Genomic DNA, 14,518 nt, shown 5'->3' on the forward strand with positions numbered 1-14,518 from the left:
GAACTTTTGATTTCTTACCACCGGGGTAATTCGTTCTAACGTTCGCGGCAGCTGTTCCATTAATTATTTGAAAAAGAAATAAATAAAGTATCGAGTGGTTCGACGGCGGGACAAGCCGAGTTACAAGCTTGAATTATTGATCGATATTTAATCGAACCGACGATCCGCGTTATCAACCCTGAACAACTGCGGGGAAATTCCTGAACGGAACACGGGGGCGGTGATATTAATTAACCCTGATCCCTATTAAATCTATACACCACTTAACTAACTTTTACCGAGATTTCAGATCGTACTCGACCGATACTTCGATCCCTTTTGACAATCGGTTTCGAGACGGTGCTCGAATGAAATCGACTGGTCATTGAATTCTGTATGGTAAAGCGTATGAATTTCTTATTCCATTTTTTTTAATTTATTTACAAGTGGCTGGAATTACATTCTACGAAGTTAACGATTTATCGGGAAATTTAAACAGATTGTAGGGCATCCTCGAACTACTCGTCTTTCGTAGAGTTTATTCGAACATAAAAATTTAAGAGAAGAACAAATTCTTGGAAAGGGGTATTGTATTATATTTAAAATATTCAATGTATTGTATTATTTTTTTTCTTTTCGTTTCAAAGAATCACTGAACATTCAACGAAGGTAGTAAATCAATTTCTCCATCGATATTAGGGAAGTTTAAAGGGTTTTGCGTTCGGGTTTATAGTACCGTATCATTAACTAGTTCATACTGGTGTCGTATAATTAGGGAATCACGACTAATGAGCGACGGATCGTCAGTAATAGCCTGTTGGTGGGGCAGCTGCATCGCTGATTAATTTCCCGGCGTGAGAAGATACGATTAGGGGTGGCGTCGTATCGATTATGCCATGTGCGGTGGAATTATCAGGTTGATCAATTGCATTATTATTAGCCAGTCGGTTTATACGTAAGGAGACCGCCGAGAAATGGGGTGCCGTTCGTGTTTTTCGGAACATCAGCGATTTTCCTGGCGTGTAAGCACGGAAATTGCAATTCCGACCCGTAAACCGGCGTTGGTTACTTAATAACTGATAATGAGTCTGATGGATGCCACGCTATTACGTTTAAGTCGATCCAACGAAATGGTGTATATGCTGGATGCTTCCGGCAGACCTGAATCGAAAACGGAATTCAAATGGAAGCAAGACCTTCAGATTATCTTGTGAGTAAAAATAAACTTAGTGAATTAGAATTTAACGATCCTCCAACGTGTTTGTAGTGTCTTAATTATAATACCAAAAAAGTCTAATGTTCGTGAATTTAACATAGGAATTTTTAGTCTACTACGTTCAATAGGCTGTTCGTTCCCCAGTAATTTTACAATAACCAGGCAGAAATGAAAACAAAACATTCGGCATATACTTTTAATTCAATCCTGCGAAGTCATGAAATACTGGTGTATTTTCAGGGGACTTGAATGAAAACAGTAATTAACGATAATTTCTAGAATTTCACGCATCTATCATAAAAGTGCAAAGAAACTCCACACAAATGGACCCCTCGAGGTTTACAATAAAATTATTAACGGACCGCCTAGTTTTCGCTTCTAACATGGTTCCTACGAATTTAACCAAGTCTCTTTGCGGAGGTACATGTATTCTCGGTTTCTTCCTTTTTTTTTTGCCGTGTAAAATGTTTCACGCGGTACGGTTCCGCGGGTACCACCGGGTAAATGCGTCACATATTTTTATCGCGTCCGTTTTAACATGTACAAGGGTCGTTTGAAACTAGAAAGCGGGAAGTTTCTTTTTTTTTTCTACATGGCACCCTACATTTTCGCCTCGGTAGAATAACACAGATCCGGAGATAAGCGTGAAGAAGTGTGTCGCTGCGACTGTTATTTCTCAGATACAACGAATTTCTTTCCTTCATCTTTTTGTTTCCATTATAAAAATACACTGTCCGTTCTTCCGTCGCAACTACCATTGTGTGTTTGGGGAAATATTTACAATTTATCTGCTGTGTCTCCTCGTTTTTTCCCCCGCGTCAGGGCTACGAATTTCTGCGTCGTTTCCCCGTGATTTTGCGTGTTACGTCGACCTGATTTCTATTCGTAAGGAATATCCGCGCGTTGCTATTGTTTCTGGTAATAAATGGAAGTGAAACCGTGAACGAGTATATTGTGAAATAGGAAATATGTATAGAGTATGTTTTGCTGTTGTCGGTAATAAAATCGTAAAATACGAACCTGTGATAAATTCGCGAGATCAGCCTGGGAGAATGGACGAACAACCGTGTGATGGATGTCGTTCGTCAAAGTACGGTATTACTTGTTTTGTTTGTTTGTTCGAACGAAGAAAAGTATCACGGCGGAAATGCTTCGTCGATTTCGACTCTACACATTTGTCGTGAAATATCACCGAGAATATAGTACGGATTGACAGCCACCAAGATACAGCGTTGGCCATGAATATCTCGAAACTATCGTGAACATGTTGTATGGATCAAACGCGGCATGTGTCGCGTGGTGTGTACGCGTTTACTGCGACTTGCTCGGGGCATCGATCACAATTTTTTGTTCAGACGATTCCGTACACTAGGAAACAGTCCACGAAATCATAAATTATCTCGAATAGGTGACTTTTATCGTCTCTTTTCTCGTGGGCAAGGCACGTGTGTTTTTCATGCTCATCCGAAATGCACGATTTATCGTCGCGAGTGGTGGATCTGTGGCGTACGGCGGCTCCTGCGACTTGAATGTAAATGCACGAGGAGACCGATTTACGCGCAAGAAGTGTCCGTCACAAGGGAACAAGACGAACATCGCATTTTCTGCGATTAAAGGAACACTTTGGTGGCAGTTGTCTCGATCGAAATCTTATCGAAGAAGTAATTCGAAATGTTGGATGAAAAATGATCGTAAAGACTTCACGAAAGTTCGTGGGAGAGTGAAAATCTTTGCTGATTTAGCCTCTCTGTTCCATCGGATACCTGTCCGTTTAAATTCTAAATCAAAAACTGTCTTTCGAACTCCTCGTGGCTATGATTTTAATAAATATGAATTTAATTATTCCTATATTGTAATATAGGAATTATTGATTCAATCTTGGAGCTATTCAGAGATTGGTAAAATAATTGTAATAATTTATTAAGGTATTTTAATCAGAATAAATGAAAAATCTACAGTGGTTGCCACGTACATAGACAATACTCTATTGATTTATTTTAAATAATACGTCAATTACAATTTTCCAAAGAGGCGAGTAAAAACAATTTATCGGCAGTGTTTGTTTGCATCCAGTGTTTCTAAATTCGTTCAAAGCGGTAATTCCAATAGGGCAGCTTAGTATTCCTCTCTTCCGGTCTGTCATTTACCTTTGAACCGATATCGACGTGGAATTATAGTATCAGCGGTCGTTAGACGGGCGTCAAATAAATGGATGTTCTTCGGATGAAAGATCCGCAAGAAGTATTTTCCCGTCGAGCCTTCGGCGATGACGTCAAAAGGACGATGCAGATTTGTAAAGGAGAGCCCGATCAATCAGGATCATCCATCTAGTTATAAAGCCTTGGAATTTACCGAGCTACTAGGATCATGGATCGCGCGTCGATCCTTCGTGTTTACCCAGCGAATCGTTACGTGAAATTGCGTCGACTACAGAGGATGATTTAACAGGTGTACGAAATGTCAAGGGAAATCGCGCGCTCGCGATACGTTTCGCGAAAATTGCAAGTCATATTTTGTTCCCGATTAATTCTGTATTCCCAATTAATCCCGAATTGTCTATTATATTATAGAATGCATTACGAATTGCAGTAGAACGGAAATTATTCGAATGCCGCGATGTTAACAGGAATAATCACTATAACTGAATGTGTTATTAATAACAGTTACTTTAATTGCAATATCTACTGAGAGTTTTGTCCATTTTTTCGATGTTGAGATAGACAATACACTTTACTAGATTGGGATAGATTGAAACGAATAGTATTGGGATTGAAATACATAAAATACAGAGAAATATAACTTGACAGACAGAAATGGTGATTGGTCACTTTCTACCATCAGTCTGATAGCTTTTATTCTGTCCCTAGACTAATGGAACCATTAACAAAAGAAAATAAAGTTCCATTCAGTTCTTGTTTTTTCAAATTACTCTACAAAACCATGAATTTCCATAAAAATGTTCATCCTACAAACCAGAAACAAAACACGTAACAATTTACAAGAATTTCTGCGTCATAAGTTTAATGAATCTGAGTGACTATTTTTCTTTTACTTCCGATTTAATTTCAATGCGGATGATAGTCGTTCGACCAAAGAACTGATTACCTAAGTTTCGAAGGAATTTACAATCGTTAGTAACATACAGTTTCATTTGCAAATTCAGGGGCTTTTATCCGATAAATGGTTTCCTTCGTGGGTGGCTTTATTGCAATCTCGGGAATTACGAAGCGACTGTAACACGATTAATCTAATATGCAGCTCTGAAAAATATGTATTGAAAGCAGTTTCTTGTAACGACAGTATCGGAAAGTTCCCGGGAGCTAAGTGAGTGAGCGATATCAGAGGAAATAGGAGAGACCGTTATACTTGCTTCTCTTCGGATTCCCTTATGTTCTGCGTCTAGGGTTTCATATTCAAAATAAGTACAGAAATCCAAAGGAATTGTAGAACAAGGCAACTGCCTTTAACGAGCAAACTTCGGTTCACTGTTCTACCTTGTTATTACTTTCTTTCGTGTAAGGTTCTTTAAAGTCAAGATAGCAGAAGTGATCAGAACCGTGGAATATTACAATTTGCCCTTCGTGTTTAAAACTATTCCGCAAAAGAAAAAATCCCTGCAGTGAACAAGGAAGAAAAATTTTTCAAATATTTCAAGATGTCGATGCATGATGTCGATATTTTTTTAGGAAAAAGAATCTAGATCACATTATCTCGACTGAATGTTCCACGAACCAACATTTAATTTAAATTTCTGAAAATATGCAACAATGACATTCTTCTTCCGGTTCTTTCCATCTCGAAACTCTCTCTCCCCCTCTCTCTCTCTCCAGGTATAATTCCCAGAGTTTGTGACGCGACGCACGAACAAAAGGGTATCAGGCGTGGCCGGTTTTGGACATCCAGCGCAGGGATGGAAATAGTTTTAAATCCTTTTTTGTACCCCACGAATCACCCCGATATCGGACAAAAGACGCAGCGCGGAACAGTAACGCCGTCTCTCGGATAGTGGCGCTGTGGGGTGGGGGTGAGGGCTCCTCTTTATCGCGGGACGGCCGGCTAACCTAAATTCATCTGTTCCACTGTCCTGGCGCGTTCTGAATGCAGGCATTTCGCGCGGTCTTAGACGGCCGAGCGAATCGTGAGTAATGCATGCAAATGCAAAAACTTTCGAGGATGCAACCAGGAGCCTTGTTAAGGTACGAACGGTTCGAACGAAATCGATCCTCCACTCTGGATCAGAATGAAAAGTTTCTTCGTGTATAACCCCTTGCCTTACGATTTTTTTCACGACTGTACTTTCAAGCATTACTTTATCGTTAATAATTTCCCAGATACAAAAGGAATTTTATTCTTAGGGCAAAAGTATCATTTACTCTAAATCTTAAATATCAACCCTTTGCGTTCGAGAGCCGACTCTTTAAGAATTTTTAAGAATTGACGGCCAGAAGCAATTAAAACGTAATTGGAATGTCTGGCGCAGAATATAGTGTAATTCACGGGTGTTATAATTGCAGATAGTAATTTAATTATCGAATAGTCGGGGTGTTGGATGATTAACCTTCTACTGGTCCTGAATCAATAGAGCATTAGCTTGAGAACTTCTACTCTGTCGCTGTTTCTTAAATACGTGACTCACTGTTGCTTTGCCATGAATTTCGAAGTCTATATTTGTACAGAGTTCCATTTTCCTCTTATTTATCTGTTAAGGACCATTATTTCTGAAGGACCTAAAGTGAAGATATCTGACAGATTTATTTACTAATAATGATAATTCTACTGACCTTTAATAGGTATATAAGTATATAAACAGTGGAATCATGAATAGTCATTCATTTAAAAGGGGATTCAAAGATTGCAGCAGATTCAATTTCAGACGGTCCATCACGTTTGGCCATTTCTACCGTTACACGTCTACCGGTAACACCGTCCATTTGTCTCACGAACCACATCGTAGATCCGACCAACGGTCAGAATCGAATCGCGCGTGCAAAGCAGTGACCATTTCTCATATTCATGGGAAGCTGAGAATGTATCATTTGTATTCCAACGAAACGTCTTTTAGATGGCCATTCGACTAGCAATGGCGACGGTTTCGTCGATCCGATCAGATCGGATCGTAATCGATCGACTATATCATCCCTGAAATATGTGCGTGACGATCGATTGACGGCGTTTTTACCGCGCCGTGTCGATTTCGCTGCGACAGAAAAAAGAAAGCGAAAAAAGAAACGGCCGAAGACAGGCCAAGAAAGACTCACCGGATCAGCTCGAAGATCTCCGGCTTCTCCCGTTCCCTCTGCTTCATTCTTTCCTTCATGGCCGTGATTATGCTGTTCGCCTTATCTTCGGCCCCGTGCTTCGAGCTCTTCTCAGCCGCCCCTGGGAAAAAGGAAAAAAGCGACCGGTGAAAATTCGTGAGCGACGGGAACGCATTTCGGCTTCGAGCACCGACGAGAAATTTCACTCGGAAGGGAGTCGTTTAATTTGAAAGGAATGTTGTTTGCCGTGAAAAACCGGTATTTCGACGGGAGTCACGTTTAATGTTTATACGAACAGTGAATATTATTTTGATTTCCTTTTTTCATTTTGCAGTTCACGTTCAACGCTCGTGCTCGATGCAAGTCGGTTCCCATGAAATTATTAAGGAAGGTTTGTGAACGATCGTACAGGTCGCTTTCAAAGCCTCTATTTTATTCAATGCCTTTATCTTTGTCGAGGAAAATTGTCAGGAAGATAAGAATTTTTACGATTAGATATTAAACAAATTAATTAAGGAACAAGGAGACTATTTATTGCAGGGTTAGGTTAATCCAAACTGAATATATTCGTCGCCATATTGGTCATCCGTGACCGTGACTAACACTGATATAATTATTACTCGTTAATGGAAGAAGCTACAAAAACGTTTCCCGAAAAAAAGTAGGTACTGCTTTCGTTAAATGTGGTAAAAAATATTCCGAAACACTGCTACTTCACGGAAACTAGGAAAATGACGAAGAAAATTCAACTTCTGAACTCTCGACGCTGATTTAACCCTTTAACCGCTTCTCTGTACGATGCCAGAGGAATACCATTTACCCGTGCGCGGTTTTTCCTCGGAGTTCGCGCTTTTCCAACCCTCTGAATAGAAGCCAGACCCCGATTTTTCGAAAGACGCGATCTTTTTACTCGCGGCTGGCACGTGCCGTTTTGCACGCGCGGACTTTCGCGTCTTTCGTCGGCCGGAACTATTCGGAAGGGATTTAATTTTCCGGTGCGAGTACCGGCCGCGAGAGTTTGCAGGGTGAAAATGTTGCACTCGACCAAACCCGGAAATTACACGTAGCAATCGGTTGGAATTCGTGGAAAACAAACTCGAAGCGGTCAGATTAGTTTCGTAAATAAATCGAAACCCTGTATCGGCACATTGTTTTTTAGGCTATCAAATATCACACGGAGTCGTTTAGGAAGTAGTAAAATCTTTTACACAAATTCAATGAAATACTTTCAGGTACCCAGTTTAGGGCTATGAAATTAGAATGTTCAAGAAGAGGTAAAGAAGTTTCATATTTTCAATCACTTTGTGATACTTCAATAGAAATCGGTATCCTGTGAAAAAAATCGTATTTAACGATATGAAATGAATAATAAATAACGGTCTTAGGAATTTATACTGGAGAGCTAAATCTTTAAAAGGAACATGTCGCTTAAACAAATTAGTTAAAAATGATATTTATTTGGGGAATATGAACATCATAAATAAACGAGGGTGGTAGAACGAGCCGCGGTACCGGTGCTCTCTGTCGGTGCCGACGCGTGCCGAACGATGCCGAAGATGGTCGGAGCGGGCGAACAGAAGAGAGCGAGAGCGGTAGAGCAAGCCGCGGTATCGGTGCTCTTTGTCGGTGTTGACGCGTGCCGAGGAATTTCGGTGGTCTATGGGGGGAGGTGTGCGAGCGAGAGAGTACGGTAGAGGGTGCCGCGGTATCGGTGCTCTCCGTCGGTCCAACAAGCTAGGGACGTTGCGTCACACAGTTTATAGACCTAGCCGTGTACGCCGCGTACCAAGGCCGTACCTGGCCGTACCATCTGGTGTTTGGGTCGTTCAAGGAAAAGGTCGTTCAAGCCGGCAAAAACAATTCATCACGAACAAACCTGCGTACGCCCAATACATAACGGCGTTAGCTTCCTCAGTTTGTCGTGAACCGTCGCGGAGGGTGGGCGCGCGTCTCATACTCGTCCTTTCTCTTGTTACTAATCCATTGTTTGTTGCAGGCATTCGACAACTATGTTATTTTATTTACTGTGCATATTATTAATCTATTTACTGTGCATATTGTTGTGTCCCCTCTCTTGTTACTAATCCCTTGTATGTTACAGATGTTCGAGAACCATTGGCTTCGATATTTATCTTCTTATGTACTGTGATTTATTTACTGTGATTTATTTACTGTGCATATTATGTATTCTATGTGTATTGTATAATGAAAAATATTTTTCCAAACAGTTATTCCATCGAAAGAAGACATCGATCAACGTCTACATCTTCAAAGCGTGCGTCTACCACTGCGTTAAGTTACTGTAAGTTAAACTTAAATCATAATTCGATATTCATTGTTATATTCATATTCATCATCACATCGTTTATTATTAATTTTAGTCTATCTATTAATAGACTTAAATTGTGATCAGCCATTGTGCATACCAAGTTATTATTAATTCATTTTGCTCGTTGATTTCTCTACACAGACTTGGGGTATGGGCAGTGGGTCTGTACCTATTATGGTACGGGCAGTGGGCCTGTGCACTAAGACTGTTTGCCGATCCCTCTGGTTTCTATTGAGAAGCCAGATATCGGACGTGTTTAGTCTTTGCCTGGTAAGTAGGATTTGGAGTAAAGGCTCGTGCGCGCCTGGGTACAACGTACCCGCCTACGGAGTAGTCGGGAGTCTGCTCCGTAAAAGGACTCTGTTTTACAGGGGATCTCGCTTGCACTACCATACTTGGTCATGACCTGTGCTCGGGTCTGGTACGTAGGTGACCAGCCCAAAGGGCCTGGAAAGTGAGAGATGGATTCGGGTTTGCGAGGTTGCGCCCGTCTTTCCTATTTTCTTAAACCAGGTTCTGGCAACACTTTGATCGCGATACTTGTTCATACTGTAGTTTAACGTGGTTCATCGTAGAATTAATTTTTGGCTTGGTATATTAGGTGCGTAAACGAAATGATCGATGGAACTTTTTCCATTCCGTCTATCTCTTTCGTTTGAGTATTAGCGACTACATTGCGTTAAATTTGTTATTTCGTATTACTAGCATTAATTCGTATTAATTAGAATATTAAGATAATATTAGTTCTAAGCTGAAGAACGAAGACAACCGACGAGGGAACTTAGTTTTTTATAGGTTTAGGCTCAAGAAAGAAGTCATCCGCCGAGGGATTTTAGTATCGGTAGTATTATATAGTTAAGATTTAAGTAATTTATAAGGTTTATTGTGAAAGGTGGGTAGATGTAGAACTTGTGATTCCATCTACTTGCCTTGGGCCTTCACTCGCAGCAACCTCCTCGTGGTGAGGCCTGGGCAATCTGTATTATCATCGGTAAAGTACTGTAAACTGATGATAATATTGAGCTAATGGCTGCGAATTTCGAATCTATCTCATAAAACCACGTTCTATATTACATCGAACTAGAATTATTTTAGAAATCGATATGAAATTCAAAGTGTAAAAATGTCTAGTACTTTGAATGTTTTAGAAAATTATTCGAGATAAAGATGTATAGAACTACTGGAAATTACTTTAGATTCCTTTTCCTTATTCTGTAAATTCTTTGATTGGAATATGAATGCTGCTAGAAGTATGAACATTTTTACAGGATAATGATATAAATGGAACTTTAAAACTTTTTTTAAGCGTTACAGTGATATTTCGTTATATGTTCCATAATGTGAATAATAGTGATTTTCCCGCAACGTCCATAATTATTACAAATGTCAATATAACGAAATACCTTTTATGCGATGTTTGTGGTGTAATACAAATCTGTATTTCGATTACGTTTTTGATACATATTACTCACTTATATGTAATAATATAGAATAAAAATATACTTTTAGTCCGATATTTGAAAATAAACATGCGTTCGTTGTGACTGTTACACTGTTGTAATAACAATGGAATACTAAAATAATTTACTCAAATATACATAATACATAATACATATACATATTCATAAAAAACATATTAAACGCAATAACTTTTTTGTACGCGAAAAAAACCAATAGTTCCGTCGGGACTGGAACCCAAGACTCCTTTCTAATACGTCTACTTTACAGCGAACGGACGTAGTAACGAATACAATAATAGAGAAATGGGGAGTTATACATGAAACTGACAGTCTGCAGAAATGAATATGTATAGAAGGTGTCTCATTTAAGTGTGATCCAACGAATATCTGTTTTAATTGTAGAAGCACAGCAAATATTTTATGCATAATTTGAATTGTATTAATGTTAGTATCCTGCAGGCGCTGTTGACCACTCGATACCATTCAAATTACGTATAAAATATTTTGAGCATTTTCACAATTCAAAACATAATGAGACACCCTGTATAAAAGTTAATAAGTAAAAACCAGAGTGGTATTCGACGGAATCTACAGACTGTCATAAAAATCAATTTCAAAGTTTTTTATGGGACCGCGGTGTGAACGTGATGAAGTAGATCGGTATCTTAATTCGAGGAGAAAATTAGGGTACGAACTTCCGAGGGTCTCGCCACCGAGGATTTACGAGAATTTGCTGTAAAACAATAGCGTGTGCCAACCGGGGCCGGGAGCTTCATCGATACTAGGACTTGAAAGGGTCGAGCCATTAATTTCGAATAGCCTGTACGAATCAGAAACGGATGAAATATCGGTAGAAAGCGAAATCGTGCGATCGTCGGGATTGAGAGCGGTGAATGAAAGGAGAAAGGAGGAGAAAAGACTCTGTGGAGGATCTGTTCGAGCCAACTTGAAATTCTGACGGTGACCATGGCATTACAAGTGTCCATGGCTTTGTTCCGATGAAATCTCGAGTTCCTCTCTGTCTTCGTGAAATGTTTCACGAAATCCAATTTAGTCTCGACCAAAATGAGTCCTCCCGATAGAAACAACGTTAATTAACGACGACGAGAAGCGCCTTGTTATTTTCGTTCGTGTGATTACTTCACTATTCCTTTAATTTGTATGTTTTAATATAATATCAATTCGGCAGTTTAGATTGAAAATATCAAATGTTGTTTGTGTGCTCGCATTAATTAGAGGGGTCCACGATACCCGAAGCTACTTTTTGTTGCGCAGTGTTATTCAAAGACTGGTCACTTTATCGATTATTAATTAGAGGGCCGTTACCTCGCATCGGCTAGAAAATGAAAAAACGAGCCTTGTCTAAGAAACTTAATTACAAAGGTGCTTACAGAAATCTACGATACTAATTAGATACTAATTGAGAGACAGAAACGCGAGGCTGAATCTATCTTGACTTTCTTTTCGTTTATCGAGTTACCTATTAATTACACGCATTACGTCACATTTTTTTTTCGCGAACTCGAATCTGTATGAATCAAGGTATCATAAATTAAGGATTTAAAATTTATGGTATGCCTTTTTCTTTCTGATTAAAAATAAAAATTAATTTTATCGTGTTCCAGTTAAAATGGTATCTATTTGAATCGGTAAAGAATCAAAAATTAAATCCACGAAATTGTCGAGGATATACGCCATCCGATAGTAATTCATGTGCACTGAATCCTTAGGCGGTTACTCAACTTCGACCGGAAGAATGATTAATTCAGCGTTCATTGAACAACTCTAATTGAAATGAGAACTCTTAATGCTCGAGATCCAATTAGGGTCGCGTCGATCGATCCCCGGAGTCACGTAATTTTCCGTGGGTAACATTTCCGGTCTTTTCTTCTTGCGGCCACGTGAGTTATTAACATTCCCCATCGACGCACGCGTCGAACTGACTATCGATTCGATTCAGGCACCGGTCGACGATCGAACGAGCAAACACAGAACGATCGTGACTGCGTACAATCATCGATTTTCGAGGAATAACATGAATCGTGTGAAACTCACCGTTTTCCTACCGCCTGGCATTTTTTCACGATTTTACGGACCTTTGTGAACTGATCAATGAATCACTCGGCGAGCCGCTTAATCAAGCGTCGATTTAATTGGAATATTTACTACCGATATTTACTAACAGGTTTTGTATAGAACCCACAGCAAGTACCGATGAATTTTGTATTTAAGTAGAACTTTATAGCCTTTTTAAATTTTAATTATTTTACTAGTACCTACTTTTAGTTTACATATCGTTTATTTATTCAAATATTCGTGTTTAAGATTGTGTTAATTCGCGACAAAATTCTCGTCTCGACCCGACCCGATATTTTCGGGTTCTCGCACATCTCTAATGTATATCATGAATATTTAAATAATACTGCAAAATATGTTTGTCCAAGTAGCTACTGTATTTAGATATTAGCAGTCGCGTAAAGTCTCGTGTGATTCGGAAAATTCGCGTTTCTTTCCGGTTTTCACGGAGTCGCTTAACACGAAGGACGTTAGACGCGCTCGTTAATTACGTTCCCCGCTGCGCTACTGGCAATTAAGTTCGGAGAGACCTGGTATAATTTTGCCGGGGTATCAACGTCGGAGTTCACAACGAGTTAATGTCCCGACGGTTTGTCTCGCATGAAGATTGCGTTCGTGTGTTTTCGCTTTCGAGGGGCACGTATTACACGATCCTTTACGGATCTAAAACATCATCTGATTATTAGTCGTATTAAATGTATATGGGCGTTTCATAATTTGCGCACATAGTATGCTCGAAACCTGTTTCAACAGAACTACAAGTGTAACTACACCATTACTATGGAAATAAGTTGGAAATAAGTCCATAAAATTTGGAGTTAATTCGTTCACTCATATTTCCGTCTAGTGTTTCTGCATTGAGTGAATTTCCTCTGACGAATAATATTCAACGTACCTACTCGTACGTTAAAAAAATAAAATTTTTAAATTCAAACGAACATTAGGAAATTGACGGTTGATTTCCATTCGCCTTTTTAATTGATTAGAAATCATCGTCGACAAATGTTAAATAATAAAATACATACAAGCTTTGTAACCATTAGACTGCTGGGTATTGTTTAACTCTTGAACGCCCAGTGTTGCACCGGTAAAATGCTCATTTTAAAAGTGCGTCAAATTCTGCCTCCGATTAATATCTAACTTTTGTCAGCAAAGATCCGTAACTTCACCGATGTGAAGTAGATCTCCACGTTTTTAGTTGAGAAATTCACGTATTTCTTCCAAAAATATGTCTGTTTAATATCGATATTTTCAATTCCAAAATAATAAGATACAACATATACCTCTATCAGTTTTATAATTTTGGAATACCAATTTAAGGGTCTAGGTGTGAAAGGGTTAACACGCAAATGGAGACCTGCATCGATCATTTTTGGAGCGTATCTACAATTGAACATATCAGTAAAATATACAGCAAATGTAATATCAAAAGGCTTTTTATCGAGAATATTACTGCAAAGTTTATAGAAGCTTCCGTTTTTATTTTCAGAAAAGAATCTGAAAAGTCCAGTGTGACGAAAATTTAACACCGGAGGGGATCGTTACGGTACGTGTTAGAGAGGATGTTTCGTGTATGGCCACAGGTGAGCCTCCCGTCGGATGTAAGGTTTCCAAAAAGGTAAAAATACACAATGACTACTCACTCTGCAGACAGTCCGCGTTGAGCAGATCCTTGCACTTTTCGTGGCACTTGACACCGCACTCCGTGCACCGCACCCCTTGGCGAGCGATGCCCCAAAGAAGGCCCTCGCACTCGTAGCAGTAGGTCGGCGATGTCGCCGTCCAGGTGACGAATTTGTGCGGCGTGGTCGAGGAGATCGGGTAGATCATTGCCTGCAGCGTTTTCTTGTACACGTGCATCTTCTGCGGGTTTTTCAGCGTTGCACAGCGTTGTTAAAACCAGCGTACATGATGGGGCACGAGGGTTTGGGGGATGGGAAGGGGTTGGGGGTTGGAAAGACTTTGAACACACAACTCAAACCACCTCGGCTCCGCTGTTTGTACATTGGACTACTAATCTTAAATGTTTTTTTTAATGAAGTTTGTAAAAAGAGATCCGTTGAAAGTGTGAAACCAGGTTTTATGATTTCAACTTTACTGATTTATAAAACGGGGGAGTATTGAAGAAAAGGTAAATATTATTGTAGTAGCAGGGGCCGTAAATTTATAAAAAAAAATAGATACAGTGAAATAGTTCCAC

The 14,518-nt window shown here is 39.5% G+C and overlaps 1 protein-coding gene across 1 annotated transcript in view; it reads right to left on the reverse strand.

The window, feature by feature from the left end:
• LOC107188289 overlaps positions 1-14,518 on the reverse strand; it is a 106,739-nt gene that overhangs the window by 40,907 nt on the left and 51,314 nt on the right. The window contains 2 exon segments of the mRNA XM_015576558.1: positions 6,454-6,574; positions 13,962-14,181. Of these exon segments, the coding sequence (XP_015432044.1) occupies positions 6,454-6,574; positions 13,962-14,181 (341 nt within the window).

The sequence above is a fragment of the Dufourea novaeangliae genome, unplaced genomic scaffold (genome assembly GCF_001272555.1).
Source record: "Dufourea novaeangliae isolate 0120121106 unplaced genomic scaffold, ASM127255v1 scaffold118, whole genome shotgun sequence".
NCBI lineage: Eukaryota > Metazoa > Arthropoda > Insecta > Hymenoptera > Halictidae > Dufourea > Dufourea novaeangliae.